This window comes from Vulpes lagopus, chromosome 1 (genome assembly GCF_018345385.1).
Source record: "Vulpes lagopus strain Blue_001 chromosome 1, ASM1834538v1, whole genome shotgun sequence".
In the NCBI taxonomy this organism is placed as follows: Eukaryota; Metazoa; Chordata; class Mammalia; order Carnivora; family Canidae; genus Vulpes; species Vulpes lagopus.
In genome coordinates, this window is record NC_054824.1 from 65,932,850 (window position 1) to 65,958,444 (window position 25,595).

At 39.7% G+C, this 25,595-nt stretch overlaps 1 protein-coding gene across 4 annotated transcripts in view; it reads left to right on the forward strand.

Moving 5' to 3' along the window:
* The window catches only part of BTBD9 (BTB domain containing 9), a 416,542-nt gene that overhangs the window by 334,799 nt on the left and 56,148 nt on the right, over nucleotides 1–25,595 (forward strand). For all 4 annotated transcript variants that reach the window (XR_005987172.1, XM_041750949.1, XM_041750950.1 and 1 more), the window contains one exon: nucleotides 4,386–4,493. Coding sequence is in view for 3 of the 4 variants with exons in the window: in XM_041750949.1 (XP_041606883.1) it covers nucleotides 4,386–4,493 (108 nt within the window). In the remaining variant the exon portion in view is untranslated. The remainder of the gene's footprint in view (nucleotides 1–4,385; nucleotides 4,494–25,595) is intronic.

Here is a 25,595-nt window from a genome sequence, read left to right on the forward strand (position 1 = left end):
GAGGGGGATACATTTAAAAGGAGCTCCTCTGTTAAGGTCAGAGGGAGCGTGTCTGTCCTAGGCAAGCTCACTGGGCAAACATTCCTCAGCAGATTATAAATCAGAAGCACCTCTGTGCTGTTGCAGGTGCACAGACTGCTGGCAAGAAAGGAAGTGAGGGACTTGGTGGGTTTTTCAGTTGTGCCTTTATTAGAACAAAATCCCTCTCCATGGAAAAAAAGAGTGAGCTAATTTTTCCTTTAGTGTCCTCAGACTGTGCTTGCTTTTTTCAGTTGAATCAACAAAGGGATTTTCATTCCTGACTAAGCCTAAATTCCGAGCAAATATTCATCCGGGCACATGAATCAGAATCTCTCATAAAAACTCCACAAAATGTAGGTGGCTTGATAACCGGAGATCCATCAGTATCCCTTTTCCACTCAGGAGTCACCATGACCCCACATTTCCAGCCCCCAGGGACCCATAATAAAGGAATAGAAAGGAGATGTCTCAACCAGTATGTGCATTTGGCTGCTGTTCAGAAAAAAAGAATTTAGGCTAGGAGAAATTATTGAAGTAAAGATCGATAGACTAAGCTAATAAAAATTAATATCTTCAGCATGCAAACTATGATAGGTAGTAGATTAATATCCTTCAAATAGAGGGCATCTTGTAAGTCATTAACAGAAGGATAAATATAAGTAGAAAATCTACAAAATGTTCAAGTTCAATGATAAAAACTGCAAATGAAAGTAATGACAGATTTCATCTATCAAACTGGCAGTATTTTTGAAGATAATACACAATATCAGTGATGATGCACAGAAAAAAATGCATTTGTTTTATACCACTGGTAGTCTGAGTATAAACTGGTACAGACTCTTGTTTGGGGGTAGAAATGTGTAGATGTTTTGTAATACATATCAAGGCCTCATCTACTCTGCTCCAGGAGTTTCACTTACAGAAACTTTCACAGGCAGTAGTCATAGATTTTAGCTTAAGAATGTTAGTCACAGAGTTTTCCTAAGACTGTAATATTACCAACTACTTAAGTGTCCAATAATAAGAAACTGATTAAATACATTATGGGGCATCCGTAAGATGAAATTCTGTGAAGCCAATACATAAGACGAGGAAGAAAATCTTATAGATACAAAAGAAAGGTATTCATAATAAATAATTAAGTGAAAGAAGCAAGTTGCAAATAATTTGCATAGTGTATATGTGTTTACATAATTACTGGAATTACTGTTGGTCTTCATTTTAAAATAAAAATCTGAGGCCACCTGGGTGGCTCAGTCAGTTGAGCATTGGCCTTTGACTTAGGTCATGATCTCGGGGTCCTGGGATCAAGGGCCACATCAGTCTCCTTGCTCAGCAAGGAGCCTGCTTCTCCTTCTGCCTCTGCCATTCACCTTGCTTGTGCTCTTTGGCTCTCTCTGTCAAATAAATAAATGAAGGGGCAGCCCGGGTGGCTCAGTGGTTTAGCGCCACCTTCAGCCCAGGGCGTGATCTTGGAGACCCGGGGTCGAGTCCCAGGTCAGGCTTCCTGCGTGGAGCCTGCTTCTCCCTCTTGCCTGTGTCTGTGCCTCTTGTGAATAAATAAAATAAAATAAAATAAATAAAATATAAAATAAAATAAAATAAAATAAAATAAAATAAAATAAAATAAAATAAAATAAAATAAAATAAAATAAAATAAAAAAAATAAATAAAATAAAATAAAATAAAATAAAATAATAAATGAATGAATAATAAAATAAAAATTAAATAAAAATCTGTCTTAAAACAAGTTGGAGGACTTTAGAGTAAAAACTACTAAGGAACAAAATATGCACTACTTTAAAAATTCTTTTAATATCCTATCACTCCAAGAATTTCTACTAGAGCAGCATCTGTGATACTTATAATTGGTCTTCCTTTTTATCTTCTTCATATCCCATCTCCTTGGGGTGGTCTTTTTCCATGGAATATTATGAGATCTGGTTAGATTCTATCCCAGAAGGGCCTGATTATTTTTATTTGGCTACACTGGTAGAAACACTAACTGATGATTATCCAGAAGGATAGGGATTACGATAAACCTGACTCTCCACAGATAATGCAAAATCTCACTGGGGAAATAGCCTCAGCATTGTTTCCCAAAAAGCCTGTTACCAGGGCTGTTTAAGTAAATAGAATGATTAATTAACCTGAAGATACTTTTTCTTGTTTTTAATCTACTCTGGCAGAGTTCTAAGTTATTTCAGCCCAGAACATGTATGGAACATACACTATGAACAGAATCCATATGTTTGGAGTAGAATTTTTTTAAAAAGAGAATATCAACAGTCTTTCTATAATCTTTATAAAGAGCTAGACAAACATAGAAACAAAAATTACACTTTTAAAAGTGACTCAACACAAATGTAAATTAACAGGCTAACTGCATAAAAGTGCTAAGAAACTAGAATAATATTCAAGGAAAAGACTAATGAGAGAAATGATTCGCATTTTTATCAGGCAAACTGGCATAAACTGAGAGCAGAATTAATAGACACTTAGAAACAATAGGGTGGGATCCTGTCTGGTTCATTCAGAGTACTTTGATAGATTAAATACTCAGATGAATTAAGGGGAATGTTCAGGTGAATTAAGATAGAACCTGTTTCTGCTTCACTTAAAAGATGAATTCCAAGATATCAGGTAGTGTGGATTTAGTCATTGATAGCAAACAAAATTACACTTGAAAACAAGAAACAAAGGGCAAGGGGAAAGGGGAACACAGTGTCATTTCTAATCCCCAAAATAGCGTTATAGTTGACACTAAACTGAGCTTGTGCAAAGGGCTTTTTCATTGATTGTAGTTGCAAGATCAAGGGCAAATAATATGAACTACTTTTGTAGAGTGATAGGCTGCAGGTTGTAAATTGGGACCCAGGTCTATACACTCACTGGTAGTAAAGGAAGCACTTGGCAGAGGGATGATAGAAATGGGCTTTGGCCATCACAGCAAGTGAACCCTGTATTTGCCAGCACTAACTGAGCGTAGACACGTAACTTAACAGGGGTAAGCCTGACTTTCGCCATCTATAATTTGATGAGAATAATAATGCTTGCTAAGGGGATTTTGGAAAGATTTAATAAGATAAAGTGTATAGCAGGGTGCCTGGGTGGCTCAGTCAATAAGACAAAGTATATAGAACACTAAACATAGGGCCTGGTACACAGTATAAGCATTAAAGAAATGTTGGTCCCGGTGACAGTAATAATCATCATTATTACTGTTGTTACAAATAAATATTCATTGAGTGTAGGCTCTGTGAGACACCATGCCGAGGACCTGGGTATAGAAAGATCAATAAGACAGGCACTGCCTTCAAGGAGCTCACTGTCTGTTCTAGCTATTGGAGGAAGCAAATCTGCATAAGCGAATGTAAAACAATAAGATGGGTATCTTGTATGGGAAGGACTTTTGCGGCTGAAATCATAATTTTTTTTTTTGAGGCTGGAATCATAGAAAACAATGGTCTCTCATCTCTCACCACTGTGGCAGTCTCAGAAGCAAAATGCTGGACTGTTGCCTAATCCTGTAGATTAGATTAGATTCTTTTTCATACTCTATTTTTTAAAATTGAGGAATAACACACATACATATCTTTCATGTATAGCTCAACTTGGTAAGAATCAGCACACTTCCAGCGTCCTGGAAGGTTCCCTCATCCCGTTTCATAAGCTTTACCTCTCCCAGAGGTAACCACTGTCTGATTCCTGTCACTGTAGGTGAATTTTGTCTCTTTTGAGCTTCATGTAAATTGAATCACATAGTCAATGCTCAGGTTCTTATCTGGGCTAAAAAGAAAATATGAGGAACAGAATAATCAATCTCTAAATAACAAAAAAGTTTTACTAACGAATATACATTTGTTTGTATCTCCAAATCAGATCATCGTACCACAGCTATGCACAAAGTCAGCTAAGAATGAGAAGCAATCTAAAACATGATAATTAAGTCATTGGGGAATACTAGTTATTACCAGTTAGAAAGTATAGATTCCCCCATGAACAGTAGTCTCAAGGATGTTACCTTTGGTCAGCCCAGCTAACAGGAGATGGATCAGGAAGGAGGATTTGGGGACATCTTCACACAGATAAGCCAACCTGAAGCCACTCAGGGGACAAAGCCTGCCTGAGATTGGGTGACTGGTGAAGTAAGTTCCTAAAGAGACATGGCTTTCACTAGATTGACTCCACCTCCTGTCACCATACTTTTGGTGATTCACTTCCGTTCTCCAGTCTTGGAAGTGTGGTAGGGCAAAGGAGGCAGGAAGGAGGGGTAAAGTAGACAGGATTTCCTTATGCCTACAGCCTCAGAAATCAACCAGTTAGAACACTCACAGCATTCTTACCTGTTTTCTTTTGTTCAGGTTACTACTTTGGGACTGTGATGATCGAAGCTATAGCTATTATGTTGAGGTCTCCACCAACCAGCAACAGTGGACCATGGTGGCTGACAGAACTAAGGTCTCCTGCAAGTAAGTTACGTCTTTTGTGGAATTTATTCCAATTTAAAAGATCGTCTTTCCAATGGATTCAGAAGGTTCTAATGAAGACTCTTGGAGTCAACAAATTATATTCTCATTTGGAGGTTAAAAAATCCCGATGATCCTTTACTTCAGTTGTGACTATTAAGTACTTTGATGAGAATTTATTTTATGTGATAAAACAAGCTTTCCTTATGTGGTGGTTTGAACTTGACTCTTGAAAATGGAATGTACCTGACAGGGAAAAGAAAGATTTCCATATATAATTCTCTTTTGGGTCCCTGCTCTTGACACCACACCACCCCTTTAGAACGTTTTTCTTCCTTACAGAATTTTGCCGATGTAGTACACACTTTAGTTATTCTGGGGCTCCATTCCCCACCTTCATCTCATTCTCTCGCTAATATTTAAAGTTAGCTTTAAATATTTATCTCATCTGAGTGTCAGCTACACTGTTACATAAACCAAGGAAAGCTTGGTATCTAGGTCTCTAGTCATTTAATGTGTATGGCTTTGGGCCTCTGTTTGCATTTACATTTTGTGGGGGAAGCCAGGAAAGAAGGATCATGTGGGTTCTGACCAGCCTGAGATCTTGACTAGAATGAATATGTACATGTGTCTATACCCGTAAAACTCACTCAGATCAAAATTAACATTCAACATTCCCAGCATCCTAGAATCATACTTTTTCCCAGTCATTACCTAAAAGAGAGCTCAGTGCCTTTTTGTGTAGAGCCAGATTCTCTGGGAGGCAAGATAAAGCAAAGAGCTGAGATTTCTTTTTATTTTTTTTAAAGATTTTATTTATTTATTTGAGAAAAAGAACACAAGCGGGGGAGGGGGGCAGCAGAGGGACCAAGGGAGAGAGAGAAGCCGACTCCCCACTGAACAGGGAGCCCGATATGGGGGCTTGATCTCAGGACCCTGGCATCATGACCTAAGCCAAAGGCAGATGCTTAACCAACTGAGCCATGCAGGTGCCCCAAGATTTCTTTTTTTATTATTGAAATGTGATTCACATACCATATAATTCACCCTTTTAAATGTATAATTCGGTGGCTTATAGTGCATTTACAGAGTTGGGCAGTCATCTCTACTATCTGATGTTTCAAACATTTTCATCACCCCCAAAAGGACACCTCCTACCCATTAGCAGTTTTTCCATTTCCTTCTAGTTGCCACTCCCCCCCCCTCCCCGAGTAATCTCCCTTCTGTCTCTGTGGATTTGCATATTCTGGACATTTCCTATACATGAAATCATATAGTACATGATCTCTTCTTTTGGCTTTTTTCATTTAGCATATACTTTTGTCAAGCTTCATTCATGTCATAGCATGTATCAGCACTTCATTCCTTTTTATGACTGAATAGTATTCTATCACATGGAAATATATGTGTCACATTTTGTTTATCCATTCATCAGTGGATGAACATTGGAATTGTTTGTACTTCTTGGCTAAAATGAACATTCCTGTGCAAGTCTTTGTATGAACATACACGTTATCAGTCCTCTTGAGTATATTCCTGGGAGTAGAATTGCTGGGTCTTATGGTAACTCTGTGTTTAAGTTTTTGAGGAACTACTAGACTTTTCCGCAGCAGCTGTACCATTTTGCATTCCTCCCAGCAATGCAAGAGGGTTCCAATTTCTCCCTATTCTTGCCAGTACTTGTTACTGTCTATCTTCTTGTTCATAGCCATCCTAGTGGGAATGCAGTGGTAGTTTTGATATGCATTTTCCTCATGGATAATGATATTAAACATCTTTTCCTATATCTCCTTGGCCAAGATTTCATAAAAGCATTAATGATGACTTGTTTGATGCAATGTCTGACTCCTTTACCATCATTATGATAGTAATTATCATAGAACACGTTTAATGCTTACATTGGTTAAGATAACACTTGCTGCTGTAATAGAAAGTGGCTTCAGCATTCCAGCATCTCGGCACAATAGTTTATTTCTCAGTCACATAGTAGGCCTTATAGATGTACCTGGTTATTAGATGGCTCTTCTCTCACAGGTGACTAAGAAACCAAGGCATCTTCCTTCTTGGGGTTCTACCATCCTCTAGGGCCTCATTAGCACCATCTGCATCTAGTTGGCAAATGGAGAAAGAACAGAAAGAAGGTATACCTGGTTCTCCTGAACAGTCTTGGCCTTCCACTGGCATTTGACTGGGGAGAAGTAGCTGTTTACCAACTAGATGCTGGTAAGACTGGAAAACAAAGTTCTGGCTGCGCAGCCACTTCTCAGCAGAGCACATATCTTGTAGCCATCTTTGCCATTGAATGAGAAAACTAACAATTATTTAGTAGCTACTATTTTCTTGACTTTCCTGTATTTTGTCTCATTTTGTCCTGAACATAAAACACCTTGTGGAACATTGTCCTTGATTTATGAAAGAGAAAATGGAAGGCTCTTTCCATTCCAACAAAGCATTACTAAAGAGGGCTAAGCCAAACTAGATGATGGAAACAGGGAAACAAGATGATTAACTTACTTCCAAGCACCTAGAGCCCTTTTTATACAATAGGAAGGCCTTTGAGGCCCATGAACAACTGTCCACTTATCTTTTCAGAGCCATTGCTCACTGAGTGTACAGCTCACGAGCAAGACCCTCGGTTTCCCCATCTTTTCCACATCTCACTGGTTACCATCACCCATCTCGTCTGTTATTTTTATATGTTATAAATTAGATACCTCATCTCATTACGTTCCCCTGCTGAAGGTGTTACACAGTATGGGTTTTTAAACAGAACTACTGACCCAGGTATATATCCTAATGGCTTTATAGTTATTTAAATGAGTTTTTTTCTTGATTCAAAATGCATTCATTCATTAGATTCCTCCCAGTAGCTTTGTATTAAGTCATCAACCTCTTTTTTCCCTTCTTTTTAATATTTTGTTTCCCTTAGTTGGTGGATTTAAATAATTTATATTTTTAACCTTCTTCATTAACACTTATATGCTACAGTAATATGCATTTTTAGAGATTAATAAATAAAAAATATAAGAACAAAAGAGTAGTAGCAAGAAGGCAAGTGCCTGTTAACCCCCTAAAAATCATTAGAACCAAAGGTTATGATATGTTTATAGGCATAACCTGAATCTGTTATGCCTTTCATTTTTGAGTTGGGTGTTAAGAAATATAATAGAATATATGCAGATGATAAAAGAGGAAAGCCTTTCCTTTATAGCTAATATACTCCAGGGTAGTCCTCAAGAGAAGATTCTATTAGCTTCAAAAATTGTAGCCTTCTTTTTCTGAAATAAAATTTGTGAGTCATGTTATAAATGAAATTCTATAGGATCTTTAGAGATCACAGCCCTGCCTCTTGATCATTCTAGTCCAGAAATCAAAGGACAGATTTTTGCTGTCCTCTGAAAAATACATAGGGAATGAGATTCCGCAATGTCTCCCTGTAAGACCCTCTACTCTTGGAGCAGGAGTCCTTTCTGCAACAGTTGGAGCTTCACTTGTTTTACTTTCAGGATAAAGGTTCATTGTCTATCACAGATAACCATGTTTTTGTAGAGACTTATTTGGGGTTTTTTTCCAGGTTATCCAGATATAATTGATACATAACATTGTATAAGTTTAGGGCATACAATATAATGATACATACATGTAGCAAAGCGATCACCACAGTAAGTTAACACACCTCACCTCACATAGTAGTAGTAGTAGTAGTAGTAGTTATGATTTTTTTTCTTGTTATGAGAACTTTTAAGATCTCGTCTCTTAGCAACTTTCACATATGCAATACAGTATCACTTAACTGTAGTCACCATGCTGTTCATTCCGTCCCCAGACCTTACAGATCTTATAACTGGAAGTTTGTGCTTTTGGATCCCCTTCACCCATTCCCCCCACCCCCCACATACCACTCTGGCAACCTGTCCTATTTCTGCAAGTTCATTTTTTTAAGATTATACATTTAAGTAAGATCATACAGTTTTTGTCTTTCTCTGTGACTTTTTTCACAGGTAGCATAATGCCCTCAATGTTTATTGATATTGTTGGAAATATATTAACTGACTTCATAAAATTACTTTTTAGCCCTCTTTATTCACATCCTCTAGTCCTGTACCCTGTAATCTTATTCTTAAAGACTTCACTTTCCAACCTTTGATTCCTTTTCTCTAACGTCTTCTAAATTGTTGAGCCCTAAATCTGTGTCGATACAATAAGACACTAGCATCAGTTTTTTTATTATAAATGTAAAACATACACGGAAAAGTAATTTAAACAATACAGAAAGATATATGTGAAAAGTAAAATTTCACCTTCCCATCTTGTGCTCCATTTGTCAGAAGTAACTGCTTTTGACTATTTTTTAGTGTTTATAATGTCTCAACTATAATATTTTTATATATATGTTTATTAATTTATCAGCTTTACTAACTCCTCACTATAAAAAATGAGAAATTTGGCTCACTTAACAACTTCTCATTTTTATTGTTTTTTTTCTTTAGTTCTGCTTACTATTTAATCTTTTAAAATTAAACAATATACCTAAACCTTTTAAAATCAAACAATATACCTGAATGCCCTCTAAACATCTTTTTTTTTTTTTTTTAAGATTTTATTTATTCATGAGAGACACAGAGAGAGAGAGAGAAGCAGAGACATAGGCAAAGGGAGAAGCAGGATCCATGCAGGGAACCCGATGCAGGACTCGATCCCAAGACTCCAGGTTCATTACCTGAGCCAAAGGCAGATGCTCGACCACTGAACTATCCAGGTGTCCCTAAATATCTGTTTTTTTGACCCATCAATTGTAGATAGTATTCCTTGAATCACTACTATGTATGAAGAAATTACCACCCTACATTTCCCTTTCTCTCTCCCCATCTTCTGTTAACTGTCCCAACACATTGACATTGTAAAGATAAATGATACTTATTTTCTGTTCTGTAACTTACAGTTAAATCATCCCTTTTGGGTACTGGATGGCTCAGTCAGTTACGTGTCTGCTCAGGTCATGATCCCAGGGTTCTGGGATGGAGCCCTGTGTTGGGCTCCCTGCTCAGCGGGGAGCCTGCTTCTCCCTCTCCTCCCCACCTGTGCTCTCTGTCACTATCTCTGTCTCTCTCTCAAATAAATAAATAAAATCTTTTTGATAAAAATCTTTGTTAACTATAAATTGGTCCTGAAAAGGGAAAACCACTAAAATCTCATTATAATGTTATTTTTTAATAATTATTTTTAAATTATTATTATTATTATGTAACACTGTTCACCACAGATCTATAATCCATTGGATCTATAGTGAGGGAATTATTACTCTATGTCACTAAACTTGCATCCTTTTTGGAAAATTATACTGTGTTCAGATCAAATAGATTTGATTTTCTTAGAAGTGCTCAGAATTATTCCCCAAATAATAAATAAATAGCTTCATGTTAGCTGACTTTTTGTTTTCTTGGAGTTTCTAATTGCCTCTTTTTCCTGTTTACAGAAGCTTCTGAGGCATACTATTTGTTCCTTGGTTAATTTTGAACACAGTGTTCTAGGCCTGTATAACTAAAATTTCTTTTTCTTTCTTATCTAGGTTGTTTTCACTGTTTCTTGGATTTCTTTTTCTTCTTGTAGAAATGTGGGTAAAGGGTTAACAAAAACCTTGTTTCTTTTGTGTGAGATATTGACCTTGGGCCCAGCTACCTTTTTAGATCTGTTCCCCTGAAAACTTGATAGAAATGGAATGTCAGCTATTAGGTAACATTGCTTATGACAAAAATTACCCCAGATTGGTAAATTGTATCTGGCCTGGGAGGACTGTAAATATTTGATTGGGAGCCATAGCTTTGGGTTTCCTGAGCATGATGACTTTTGTGACTAGGCACATCCCTTGTGAAAATTCTGGGATCTTTGTTTATGGAGCTATTACACAAGATAATAGTTTCAATTTGGAATATGAGGCCTCTGAGCCAGAGTGGCTCCACACCTGCCTACTCTCACCTCAGCTGTCATCTTGCATGCCATGGGGAATAGCTCCTCCTCAGCTATATAGACCACTACAAGGACTCCCACTAAGGAGAAATGCCTGCTGCTACTCAAGTGGCCCACTGTTTTCTGTTTTCTCTCCTGGGTGAATCCGAAGCCAAATAGGACTTGGTTGGGTCTCAGTCAAGAGCTCTCATAGGCATTGCACAGAGTAAATGTATTCAGAATTGTTTCCAGAAACAAAGGGTATGTGGAAGGCAAATTTTCAGAATTCTTGCATGCCCAGTTTCTTCATAATTTTGAAAGCTTGAATTGATTGCCAAATAGCATCTAATGTTGCTGATGAGAAATCTCATAGAATCTGATTCTTATGATTTATAGTGATGTATTCTTCCCTATAGAAGCCTTAGGATCTTCTTGTTGTTAGAGGTGTTAAATTTCATAATGATATGGCTGGATGTGGACCATTTTGATTTATCCTGCTCAATTTGTTTCAATATGGAAATCTACCCAGCTCCTCTCAGATTTATAAATAATATCCACCTACCGTTTTCTAGAAATTCACAAAAATCTTAATTTGCTTATATCCTCCCCTCCAGTTTGCAACACCTTTGTGAGTGTATTCTCTTTGTATTTCTTTGATGTCACCTCATTGGTTTCCAGGAAGAGAGAAAGGTCACTGTGCCTACAGTGAATCCCCCAAAGCTCTACTACACAGGCTATTCATACTCCCCAGGGACCCCAAATCCTTTTCCTTCCCTTCCTTGTACCTGGCTGCCCCTTTTCCATGTTTCAGAGCTGTCTTGTTTCCTACCAGCATGTATTCTTTAACATATTGACCTCATTCAATGTTCGTTTATTGACCATTTCCTTACTTTGTCACGGTCCCATTGGCTAATAGTTTTGTCTGTAGAAGAAGGGTAATAATCTCAGCCATCATCTGTCCAAGACTCTGCCCTTGGCAAGCATTCTGGCAAATATAAATTACTAGATATAAAGAACTAACCATTGATACTACTGAAATTTTTCTTTTTCCACTTGAGAATTCTACAGTCATAATCTAGAATTACCTAGGATTTCCAGTTTTTTAAGTGAATTTTCTCACAGGCAATCTACCCACCAGATATACTATCTGCATTCCCTCTTAAATAAATTTTCTTCTCCAACCTAAGTGTTCATTAAAAACATTGTGAAGGGTTTTTAATAACTTAAGAAAACATTTATATAATAAGATATTTTTAAAGCAGAGTACAAAACTGTAGAAATATTATCACAAATGGGGGAAAAATATGGAAGAAGAAAGCCAGACAGAGATACACCAAGATGTTGTTAGTGTCTGCCTCTATGTACTGGGATTATGTAAATTATTTCTAGTTTTCTGTATTTTTGACCAATTTACATATAAATCTTGTACAATCAAACAGAACACTTTATTTGAAAAAGATTTTTTTTTTCTTGCCACCATGAATGTTTTGTAGATGTTTGTCCTTGCTGTTATTTGAGTAGCATATGCTGGCAGAGTGGCATAGTTTATTCACTGCCAGGAATAAATTAAAGAAATTAAGTAAGTGCTGTCCATAGCAATATCCTGGTCACTTTTCAGAACCTTGAAGCCACTTACCTGAAGCATACATTGTGCTTCCCTGAAAAGGGACACCTGAGCCTCATTTTCCTTATGTTACTTCTCCCCCTTGGGCCTCTTCAGGCCCAGGTCTGTGAGAGAACTTTACCTTTCTCCTGAACTTCAAAGTTCATTTCCACCAGGGGTTTGCCCTCTCAGAGAGGCCCAGCCTACTTGACCTTGGAGCACCCCTCTGTGTCAGGCTGTTTTTACAGCATCTTAACTTGAGAAAGTCTCTCTCCTGTGCCCTCCCTGAGAAGCCCTTTGGTAGCCTCTATGTCACCTGGAAAAGCCTCTGTGCAGTCAGCTCACCTTCTCCTTGGTCTTCAGCATGATACTAATATCCGAGAATAGCTTTGTCCCTCTTGCTGAATATACTATCATTTAGTCCCAGGGAAGGGCAACCGTCTGTTCTGGGGTCTGTTTCTGTAGCTGATGCTGTTTATTCACCAGGAATCTGAGAAAGGGACTCATGTTTCTTTATCAAAGTGCTGCGGTGGTTGAGGACAACAGGATAAATTAAAGGTGAAAGTCACTGCCTCAGAAAACTCTTCCACCAAAGTGTAGCAAGATTGAAAAATGAAACATCTGAACCTGAACCATTTACTTTGCCTGTGATTTCGTGCATCTTCTTTGCCATTGTCAGTGCTAAAGCTGAGAAAGCCTTCTTTCCACCAGTTTTGTCTCTTAGCCCGACACTTAACAAAACAACAATCTTGGACTGGTTCCGAGAGCTTGCTGCTAACCATGTGACCTAGGGATTGTGTGTAGAGGGCTTGCCTGGTTAATGTGATGCAAAACAAAAATGAGTTTGAAAGAAGGAAAGGTCTCCACCATTGCGATCAGTGGCAGAAGAAGTTCATACGAAGTGTCAAGTTTTAGTCTCCAGGATGGGATTGCAGCTCATGGCTGTGGCAGAGGTGCTGTATTAAAATATTACTATTTCTTGCAAGTGTCTGCTGTGCTAACAGCCAGTTACCCTTACCCACTCAGACGCCTGTCCCTGCAGGGTTGGAGGAGTGTGCTTGCTTGCTCCTTCTTAAAAAGGGAGCCAATTAATAGGCACTGGTTGTGTAATTGTCACTGTTAAAAGGCTTGGTGGAGATTTTATTTTTCTCTTTTCAAACTTAATTCCATTTTTCTACACAGCTTTTGACAGTAATGAAAAAAGCCAGTCATGTTCTTTCCTGTGTTTTTTTTAAAGGGCAAAGCATTGGTGTTAATTTTGTCATGAGTTTTAGAGCTTGAATGATAAAGAAACATGTACCTATAAGAGGAATGGCAAAAAAAAAAAAGAAAGAAAGAAAGAAAGAAAGAAAGAAAGAAAGAAAGAAAGAAATGAAAAAAGTCACAGAATTCAGATAAAATATATATATACACACAGAGGACAAGTCTGATACTGGGCAGACCCCTAGGCTAATGAGACAGGGATGTCAGAACCTGCCCTGTAGAAGAAGTCTGTTAGAACAGACTTGGAGACACGTGTTAATCAAACTGTTGTTTATATGTTTATAAAGCACCAGAATATTTTGGGGTAGAAAACATCAGTAAGGAGTCACTTACTTATACCTACCCATCTAGAAAAGGCATTTATTTATCTTTTGTTCTACAGAACAAAAAAAATTTTTTTTAAGATTTTATTTATTTATTAGAGACACACACACACACAGAGAGAGAGAGAAAGATTGAGAGAGAGAGGCAGAAACAGACTCCATGCAGGGAGCCTGACATGGGACTTGATCCCAGGTCTCCAGGATCACGCCCTGGGCTGAAGGTGGCGCTAAACTGCTAAACTACAGGGGCTGCCCCAGAAAAAATTTTTTAAAGATTTTATTTATTCACTCATGAGAGGCAGAGACTTAGGCAGAGGGAGAAGCAGGCTCCCTGCGGGGAGCCTGATGCAAGAATCTATCCTAGGACCCGGGGGTCATTATCTGAGCCGAAGACAGATGCTCAACTACGGAGCCACCCAGCCGTCCCAATGTTCTACAGAAAATCTTTATGCAAAACTTTACCCACATGTTGGGAGCCATGTGGAAAGTAGATTTTGATGCTAAGTATGTGAACCAAATTCTAAATTTAGGCCTGTCAACAGGTTCTGTGGACCACCATTGGAGAAGCCTATCCCCACCCACAACATTTAACAGGTGAAGGAGTGGGAAGGACATGAAGTCCCCCTTGGATAGGAAATGATCAGAAGGGAGAAGCTAAGAGCTCTTTTCCTTCCCCTTGCTTAAGGCAGGAGCCACATTACTCTGTGAAGATAATAATTTTTTCCATGCCTATTATTTAAAAAATGAACATACCTCGGTAAAATTTTCTCAGTGAGCTGTGTTGGCACACTTAAAATGTGCATGGTCAGGAAGACTTTTCTTTCATTATGGAACAACTTTCATACTAGTAATACATTCTAAATGACAAAAATCAATCCAGATCATACTAGTCCAACTACCATCATATCTCTGTCCTCTACTCCACTCTGCTAATTCTACTCTGTGCTAATTCCTACCATATTCTCTCTGTACCCTCCCTCTAGTTGACCTGGTGTAGCCACAGTGGCACATTTCAAGGACAATTCTGATTTATATCTTAAATTTTGATGTTCTGATATCAAACCTTTAACTGGCTTCCCATTGCTCTCTGGATAAAGACCCAAATTCTACATGTGGCCTAGAGTGCCTACACAATCTGGCCCCCTCCTGCCTCTGCAGACATTTCTTGCATCAGTATTCCTATACTGGCTATGTTCACATCAGCCTGGCTTCCTCTCATGTCCCACCATGCATTGTGCTCTACCCTCCCACAGGGCCTGTGCCCATGCCACAGCCTCTATCTGGAGCCCACACCATACACTTTGCTTAACTCCCACTGTGCTTGGCTCAAGGGCCACATTCTCAGGGAAATCTGCCCTGATCACCCATCTTAACCAGAGTGCCCTGCTGTTCCCTCTCACAGAAATGAGCTATTGTCCTTTGCAGCTGATAGTACAGTTTGCAATGACCCATTCCTTAGCATAGTATTAGATTACTGTTGTTCTTCCCCCATTAGAATGTAAGCGCCACCAGAGCAGGGATGTGGTCCATTTCATTCTTATCCATGGTAGCCTAGCAAGGACCTAGCACTTGTATTCTGTCTGAGTGAATGGACGGACAGGTGCTACCTCTCTGTCTCCAATTGTGGCATGTGCTGGTTCTGTGTCCTGCTGTTGTCCAGAGCTATCGTCTTCACAGGGCTCACTCAGGAAGTCCATCCATCCACATTCAGAAACTATCATATGGAGCAAGGAAGAGTTTGTGGGAGAGCATAAAAGTGGCTCATTAACCCTGATAACGTAACCCTTGTAGCCCAGGAATGTGTCTTCCCAACTTCTCTTTATTAATCTGTTATTGATCTAATGTCGCTGATTCATTCCCAGCCTTACCCCACAGATTTAGTCTTTGCCAGAGGTCCCCATCTTCTCTGGTCTCTGCACCTACCCTTGCCCCTCAAGATAATGACTTGGATCCCCTGGTAACAGTTTATCACTCGAGGTTGGCTACTGGCTGGAAGTCCATTACCTTTCTTTTTAACCACTCTTAGAAAGAGTGAAGTTTCTCTTTATGGAGGGTCCAAGTGCTTTCAAACCTGTTTCCCAGCTGTGCCCCTTTCACTTCGGAAATTGATTTGATTTAAAATCCTGAGTTTGTCAGATTAATATGTTGCAATTGCTTCTCTGGATTTTTACAGTAAAAGGTTGAAAATAAAAACAAAACCAAAACTGGCCTTATTCTCTGGAGAGAAATTCTAAACCATTTGCCCAGGCAGTCCTGGTACCTCTCCCAGCAGGGTAAATAGAGTTTGTCCAACAGAACAGACTTCACTCTGGAGTCCTGGAGCTCTGGACTCCTCCCCTCCCATGGTTTCAGGATGGCTGCAGAGGGTCCTGTCCCAGCACTGTCCGGAATGGTTCTTGGGAGGCACCACTTACCATGACCAAGCCTTGATTAACCCCTTCCCTGAGAGAGGCATTGCCAAACAGCCCCTCAGTGGATCTCTAAAGTCAGGGTTACATAACTCTAATGATGGCAAGTAAGTTGAGCACACAGAGACACCAGAATAACAGTTATCATAGGAATCCGTTTATAAAAATGAATAGCATCTACATCTGCAAAAAAAAAAAAAAGCAAAGTAGAGCCTATTTATTAGTCCATGAACAAAGGCAGCAGGAAAGTCCGTGTATACTTTTGATCATACCTTTTTAAAGTGGCCTGCCTCAGTTTGTCTCTGCGTCTGAGCAAGGAGTGCCATCTTAGTAATCTCACCATGATTAATGCTGACTCAGCTCTATCCCAGAGTGTTCAGGGGCTCAGATTTTGCTTCCTGGGTTAAAACGGAAAAGGGGAGGGATCCCTGGGTGGCTCAGCAGTCTAGCACCTGCCTTCGGCCCAGGGTGTAATCCTGGAATCCCAGGATCGAGTCCCACATTGGGCTCCCTTCAGGGAGCCTGTTTCTCCCTCTGCCTGCGTTTCTGCCTCTCTCTCTATCTCTGTGTCTCTCATGAATAAATAAATAAAATCTTAAAATTAAAAAAAAAAAAAAGGAAAAAGGGGCGCCTGGGTGGCTCCATCAGTTAAGCATCTGATTCTTGATTTCAGCTTAGGTCATGATCTCGAGATCATGGGATTGAGCCCCGAGCTTGGCATGGAGTCTGCTTGGGCCTCTTTCCCATTACCTCTGCCCCATTCCCCCGCTCATATGCACTAAATAAATAAATAAATAAATAAATAAATAAATAAATAAATAAAATCTTAAAAAAAGGAAAGAGGACAAACAGAGTGTTCCTGTTAATTCAGGGATCCAGCATGTACATAGAACCAATGTTAGAGCTAAAAGGGCAGGTACTCTTTCTTGATTATCTGATTTATTCTCTTGGCTTCAGCTGTCTCTTTCATTCATGTTTTTCATTAAATGTTGGCACCTTCTAGAATGGCATCTCAAACTCACCTTGTCTAAAACTAAGCTCACAGTCATCTTTACCCGCAAAACAGCTCCTCTCCTTTGAAGGCTCTGCTTGCATTTGTGGTAAGCCCCTTCTCCTGGGTGTCTCTTACCCCCTGGACTCCTGCCTTTCCTTTCCTCTCCACAGCCAGTCAGGAACCATGTCTTGTCTTTTATACCCTTTCTCCCTTTATTCTGTTGCCATTGCCTCCATCTTAACTCAGACCTTTGTGCCTCTCCGTTAGACTATTATAGTGATTTCCCCCAATCTGTACTTCATCTGCATCTACTGCTGTTTTGATATCTGGAACAGTTGCCGGATCAGTCTGGCTGCCACTCCTTACTCCCCCGAACAGGCACCTCCAGTGGCCAACTGGGAAAAGCCTCATATCTTTGCCTGAGTCTCCTATCTCTACATGCCAGCTTTTCCCAGACATCTCATTTTCAAATCTTCTGCTCTACTGTTAGACCTCACATTCAGATTTTCAAATATATAACTACCATACATATCTGACTTTCACCAAACTTTCTTAGTTTCTTTTTTTAACTCTCTCCTTACCAGTATCATTCTTCCCTTTCAGCCTGGCCCAAATGCTATTGCCAAATGAGTCCATTCTCTAGATCAGCTAATTTTCTTTATGGCTGGAAAGTCTCCAGCCCACTGCTCTTCTCTTCAAGACCCAGCCAGACATGCCCTGTGAGCTCTTCCTTGATCTTTCTTCTCCCAGATACAGGCAACTGCTCCCTTTGCTGAATGCCCCACCATATTTTGTTTCCTTGTAGCCTGATAGCATTCACTTTTTCTTGGGTCTATTTCAGAGGAGGGAGGAAATATGGGGCTAGGCTGGGAGGAAGTTTGCTTCTTAAAAACCTAGCCATTTTTCAGGGTGCACTGGGATATTTCCTTTAGAAGTGTAGGCCAGATTTTCCCAGAGTAGCCTCTGGTTACTAGATCTGTAATAAAATGCATAGCTCAGCCAGCTTTGGTTCAGTCTCATATTTGTTGAATGTCCCTAGTAGGTAAAGCCTACATTGTGAGGGAGAATACTAGGAGACAGGAAGATACTTCTCCAAAGGAACTTACAGGCTAGGCTGTCCACAACTTCTGAACATTCAGAACCATCACCACAGACACACACACACACACACACACACACACACACACACACAGTATAAAATACAAAATAGGATCCTATAGTCATAAAATGGTTTAATTAAAAGTACTTTGGAAGTTATAGTCTAACTCTCTCATTTTACATGTGAGACTCTGAAGACAGGTACAGAGTACAGATGTCTCCCCAAGTTCGCGTCTAATGGGAGGGTCTAGATTCCAACCCAGCTCTCCTCATTCTGAATCCCTTGTTTCCAGAATGTCACATGGGCTATAAGACCATAGTGAGAAACAGTCCTATAAGGGCTATGAGAATATAAACATGATGAGAACATAGCATGGAGCTAGGGATGTTTTTCTGAAAAGATGCATTTTGAACCTGGTCACTTACTGCTGGTCCACATTGTAGCTACAAAAACTGGTGATTTCCCAACCAAAGGAAGCAATGAACTTTAGATTTAAAAATCACAGAGAGGTACAAGTCAGAAGTAGAGTCACCCTTCAGAAGGCATGATGAAGACTATAGATTACAAAGAAATCCACTTACATTTTCATATGATCTTCTATCTTGCTCTCACTACTACTTCTTCCACAGAATATTAATTTATCCAGCCTATTAGCTGTAACATAATTCATGTTTTAAAAACTGGTTTTAAAAGCAGAGTCTCTCTATCAAATCACCTAGGGCTTCGTTATCCAGGTTTGGAGTCTGTTAGCTTCTGTTTTTCTTCCTTTTTTCTTCCTATTGCCTACTTAAAAAAAATCATTACACTATTCATTAGGCCCTTTATTAGACTATTTCCTTCTACCAAAAGAGACTTGCATGTGTATTTTTCCTCTGTTTTAAGCCAAGATCCATAAAACATAGTTCCCCCAGTTGACATTTTCTTTTCTCAAGCCCTTGAAATGGAATGTAAGAGTATTTCACCACAGTGCAGTAAATTATGTACTGAGTATCAGTAATAAACATTTCTTACAAAGTTTTAAAGTGTAGTTTCAGAGTGGTGATCATCTGGAATTACATACATTTACCAGCTGCTTGGAGGGAGCTCCTGCATGTGTTCTGCTCATACACTTTTCACCTCTTTATCCAAATTTATACAACAATACAGAGCCCATGTGGTAAACCAAAAGAGAGCAAAAGAATGTGTATGCTCCTAGTTATGTGGCTTTGCAGTCTTGACCTGGAAAGGGTGATGAAAGTTGTCATCTTGTTTGTCCTTCTCTTTCCAGGCAGTTGCACATGAAACTTGTACCAGAAAAGTCGTGATTTTCTTTGGTGAAAAAAACCTGGATAATATCCCTTACTTCCTTATCTCTGGTTCTCAGAGCCTTTAGCGTGTCTTCCATGGGGGTTATGCTCAGGCAAAGGAGGGCAGCTGGCACTGGTACTGCTGCTCTTAGATAAAAGTAACTTGTTTATATTGTTCATTTTTTCCTTCCTTATTCTCCAGGGAGTCACTGAATTCTCTATAGGACTTGGCAGTGGATATATAGGCTTAATAGAAATTCTGGCTGCTGGAGCTTTGAAATGTATATAGTCTTTTCTCTAGGGTCTACTAGAGGTGGGGGATGGAGGGGTATATGGAAGCTTGTTTGTTTCACATTTCCAAATCTTCTCAATTCACTTTTCCTAATTCAAATAAAAATCCAAACCCACACTACTGTAATGTTGGATCACAGTTTTAAACTAACAAGAGGATGTGAGCCTAAGTTCATGTTCTCACAGCACCACTGAGCCCCTCATATCAGAACCTCTGCCTGTTCGTAGGTGCTTTGAGTAGACTAATCAAAAAGTAGCAATCAAGTGTTTAGTAAGACGTGGAATGTACTGTCATCTTCAATGACGGATGCATTTGTTTTTGGATTTCTAGTCTGATTTTCAATTTAAACCTTCACAGTACATTAATATCATATTCTTACATTAATATTAATTAACTTTATAAATTTATGAGGAGCTGAGAAGGGAACATAAGGTATGCATAATCTTCCAAACCGTTCATATTTGGGGACGGAACAACTGTTACTCTCAGATATACTATTTTCTCCTTTTGTCACTACCTCAACTGATATTGTCTTTCAACTAATACTGAATCAGTGCCCCAATCTATGGGGCCTGGGCCATGTTAGCTCCATATTTCCTGTTTACGCATCCATTAACTTAGCAGACAGACTCTGAGCCACTGCTCTAGATTAGGCACTGTGCTGGCTGGACAGTTTCCTCCTCTCATAGGCTCATTAATTTAACTTTTCCAATCAGCTCAGGACCATAGTATCTGAAGGGCCTTGATCCAAATGTAAATAGGGGCATTTGTGGATTCTGACACACTCAGCCAGACCAAATCTTCTCAGAGTGAATCAGGAGGTATAACGTTTATGGGAACAAGCAGCATGCTAAATCTGGACACACGCTGTATAGAAGGAAATGGGCTTGGCCTCAATGGATAGATAAAGATCACTCCTTCTGCCTTCAGCCCACTAGATGGAAGTTCAAGTATGCCCTTCTTTGAGCACAGATATTCCCAGACCTGTCAGGGCTGCAGCCTGTACACTCAGCCCAAGTCCACTTCTTTGTTACTTTATTTTGGTAACAATAACCTCAGCCACAGGGAGGCTTAGCAAGCTGAACATGTTTTGTTGCATGCCCCTGCCCATGCTCTGGCTGCCCTCTCTGATGATAAGTGTGATGTGCAGTTTGTAATGAGCACTTGCAGTTTCTGTAAACTGTGTAATACCATATAATAAGCAGTAATTTTCCACTTATCCTTGGTAACAGGAGGTTTCTGCTTGGCTTTTAGCAATAGCCAAAATGTGGGTCGGTTTCCCCCACCCCCTCACCAATATGATGAATTTTCAGAGGCATCTTTCTTTTCACAGATAGATTGACAGGTTATTTTCCAAGTGTGTCCAAAATGTGTATTGGCTAATCTTGCCTTGAAAGAGTCAAAGTCAAACAAAATGATTCTGAAGTAGCCATTTATAATAAAATGACTATATACATTCTTAAGCTCATTTTAGGTGTCTCCTGGCTATGCTTTTCCTCAAGGGATTAGTAGTTTGAAGCTTAGCCCAATAGCTTGGATGATCAAGTCTCAAGTTACTGTCTTAAATTTCCTATAAGAGATTATATCTTAAGTATAAAGTGAATTCACCCTAGATGACTTGGTGCTCTTCCCTGAGAAAGGAAAAGGGCTATTATGCTGTGTGCTTTTCTCTCCAGTCACACACTGTCAAGACTGGATGGGATTCTGGCTGTGATTTTTTTTAATCATTGGGAAATACTTTCAGAAGAGCAATGGACTCCAGCTTTCCAATGAAATCCTCCCCACCTCTATTTAAAGTCATTTCCTGACTTTCCGAAGATGCTCAGAACACCATAAAATTCAGTGTTTTCCTATAATAAATTAAGATCGCTTTTTCATTAGACAGGCTTCTCCCTTTCTGAGATATTGCTTGCATTATCTATTCATTCATCCATTTCTGTAGGCCTCTTGGTAACCACTAACCCCTATCAGATGGCTTAAGCAAGACCAACAGCTGTTGATTTTGTGACATCAGGGAAGTCTCATGAATCATGTTGATGGGAGCCCTGGTACTTCCATGAACACTGGGCACTGCCATTTATCTGTCACAGAGCTAGCCATCCTGCAGATTTCTTGCCTGGCACTTCAATGTATCTGACCTGCTAACACTAGGATATTGGTTAGTGGTGGCAACTAAGATATGGAAGTTGCCTGAGCTTACCTCTCATTTAAAAGATGATTGTGGCACAATCATTGGCGCAAAAGGTTGCATTTCTTCCTCAGAGTGATAGATTGATCCTCTCCATGTGCAGAGCTCCATGTGGGGTCATGAAGAAAAGAGTAGACCACTTGCCAATAGTCTAGTTCAAAAACAGCATACATGTCAAAAAAGACTGCCCTATCAGCTGACTCTTTCCAGGTGTCACCTAAACAGCAAATTGAAGTCAAATGATTGCTTCTCACGTCTGCTTGAAAATTCATCCAAAACACAGAAGAACTAGTGTGCAGTTTATGAAGACAATTTATAAGAACTAAAAAGCAAGCAAGTCACGCTTTTACTGAGTTAGTAAGGGGTTAGGAGAAGTGTGTGCTTGGGCAGAGACCAGGTTTCCTACAGACCCCAGTGTTTACCGTGTTGCTGAGAGAAAGTGCTTCTGATCCATTTTGTATATCCATACCCGCATAGCTCTTTGTTTCCCACATCTGAATCCAGATATACACCATTGCAATGGCTATGGGGTTTGGGAAGCTATTGCTTTTGTTTGCTTCCTCCCGCAGGGCCTTCCATTGACACTCTGCATGTGGAACTGAATTGACTGTGCCCATGAAATGCAATGACCCAGGTGGAAGCAGATTTTTAATCAAGTACCAATAGAACAGCCCATTTTCTCCTGAAATCTCTGGAGTCCTAGTATTACTTGGTGCCCATTTTCCACTTGTTTATTGGGATTTGATTTCTAGCCTCGCATGTTGTCTTTGGAGTTTACTAAGATTAATTTAATTAAATTACTATTTATAGTTCTCAAGTCCTCTTACTTAGCAACTTTACATGGAGACCCCCCCACTATAGATACTACATCATGTGTTGGCAGACAGTCGCGATAAAAGTGAGGGTCTTTCCTTCAAAGCAAAAGCGGTTTGCCCTGCATTTGACTTGAATGTCATTGATTAGCTTCGTTTAGGATGATGGGTATTTAGATTTTAGGTTGGGGGTTAGCTTTCTAGGTTGTTTGAAATGACGTTACAGACCAGTATTCTCCTTTGTAAATGTATGGGTCAGATGATTTGTTAATTTGACGACACTGAAAAGTAAGGTGAGGGGGCAGGGAAAAACCAGAGCTGTATTTTCAAAGAGAGGATCTAAAATTTGTACCAGCATTGCCAATTCCTGGTCTCCATTCTGTTTAGAATGGGGGGCCGAGGAAGCAAAGAAGATCCCAGAAGGGGTCTAGGGGAAAGGGCATGGGGAAGCAATATAAAAACTGCTGTCGTCATTATTTCTTAAATGAGACATTCCTTTTCTTTAATAAGAACATCAAACTTAAATTTTCTTGAGAAATGAGGGTCCTAGTAGAAGGAGATCTGGAGTCTCAGGTTCCATCCAGGTTCTGAAATCTTGAGCCGTGTCTCACAATTATGTCAAGCGATTAGACCTGTTCTTTTTACCTCCAGCCAGGAGCGTTTCAATGTCATTTTCCCCAAAGGGTCTGTTGATAGCATTATATATCTGTACCATTGGTTTCCCTGCATGTTTGCTTTTATGCATTTGAAAACATTCTGAGAAGGGGTTCATAGGCTTCACCACACTGCCAGATAGAGAGAGACCATGGCACACAAAAAAGGGGAAGATCTAACTAAGGGTCAAAGAATAGTCACGTATGAAAACCTCTGGAGAAAGCAGACATTTTGATAAAAATAGGAAATGTTGGTTACACATATCTTGTTATCGTGGTTTTTTTTGTTTTGTTTTGTTTTGTTTACCTGATTTCTAGTTGTTCTCCAGTGACCTTTCCATCTGATATGCGCCTTAGGTCTGGGACCATTTGCCGCTAAAATAAACACATCAGGCTCATCATTGTTACCAACCCTCTCCATCTTAAACCTAGGAATTGGTAACCTCAGTTCTTCCGCTTCAGCCAGGGATGCTGAGAGCCAAATGAAGTTCACACGGAAACTGAGTCCTCCTCACCAGGCTCAGATTTCAGATTTATTTCTCTCTTTGATGCTAGATTTGTGCATCAGTCCTGAAGGTTTTTCTCTAGAAGATTAGAGCTGGGGAAACATAGCCAGCCCTTGGCTTCACTTTAGCTGATGCTCTACTTGTTCAGGCCTGCCTTCTTTCAGGACTCCCCTTTTCCTGACAGGAAGCCTATGCAGACCTTTATGCAATCCATTTTTGTGAAGTACCTGCTGTGAGGTTGAAACTCTGCCAGGCATGACCCCGCCTGGCCGCAGAAGTCAAGAGCCCCTAGGAGCAGGCTGATGCTCGCATTTCGGCCGCCCCAGATAACTACCAAGAGTGTAAAGTGCAGGCTGCCTGTGGGTCAGCAGTTCACTGTTCATCCACCGCATCCTCATCCACCACATCCCGGGCCCTCAGCTGAGGGGGAGGTCAGAACCCTGCCTCCGAGGAAGGTACAGGCTAGTGGTTAAAGTAACGTGCACATGGATAAAAGCGAAAATCTGTGTTGGAATTGGTTGGGTTTAATGTAAAATTACTTCAGTCTCCGCCTTTATGCTACTGGTTTTGTTCTTGAAGTACTCACCAGTATCTTGTCACCGGGAAGAAAAGGGAGCAGTATGGCAACTTGAACTGCACATGAACGACATAAAATGCAAAATAAAAATCCCTGGACTAGAAATCAGTAGGCTTGGCTCTCAGCCACAGTTCAGCCACAGACTGGCCCAATGTCCTTGGGCAAGTCGTTTACTCTGCCTATAACTCTGTCTCCACATCTATAAAACACCACTCCTAAAACAAGGCTTACTTATAGGCTCTGAGAGCTAAATTTATTAAAATAGCCTAGTGAATTGTTATCTTAGCAACAAAAATGTGAAATAGTTACATAAAAGATAAAATACAATGGATTTGTCTCTAATACTCCTTCTAAAGTTTGCATACCGCAGTTCTAAAGTCCTAAGATAGTGTGTTGGCTGGACGGATATACAGACACCAACATACATGTGTGTTGTACATATAAAAAATATATGGAAACTTCAGTAAACTTACATAGGAGGTAAAACCAGACCCCCCAGCTGCTTCTCTCTCATCTCCCCTGCCACCGGAAACTATGGTTAATTGTCACATCCTAGCCACAAGGAGCTCCACTTCCAGAGATAAGCTTGCAACCTCAAATATTCTTGTCGGGAAGTGAAAAAAAAATACATAAAACCCCTGCAATATATTAAATACCTTGAACTTCCTGAAAATGAAGCCATGAGATATAGTTATATTTGAAAGAAATGTAGTCACGTAGAACAACAAACAAAGGTGCATGAGGTTAGATGAATTCGTGTTGAAAGAAGGGTCAGGAAGTTAGTCTTTTCCTTCTACAGTCACTAAGTACACAACTCATGACGGGAAGCCTTTTGCTAATGAAATATTAACATCCATTAGATGGTGGGAATGCATTCAGAATGTTTTAACATTTGTATTTTTAGCCTGGACACAATGGTATCAGTTAAAATAATTAGCTCTTGCCTGTAATCTAAAAGCCTTATCTCTTTACTCTCACTTTTTTAGAAGGCAGATGTTTTAAAACTGATTTGAAAATCAAATTTGCCCTTCAGTGATTTCATTTAGAAGAAACATAGAAGTAAACATTATAAAGAAGGCTTTTCAATACATTATGCATGCAAATGTGGCAGCCAAATTCAGGTTCACAAGTGGAGGTAGATGACTGTTCTGGTTG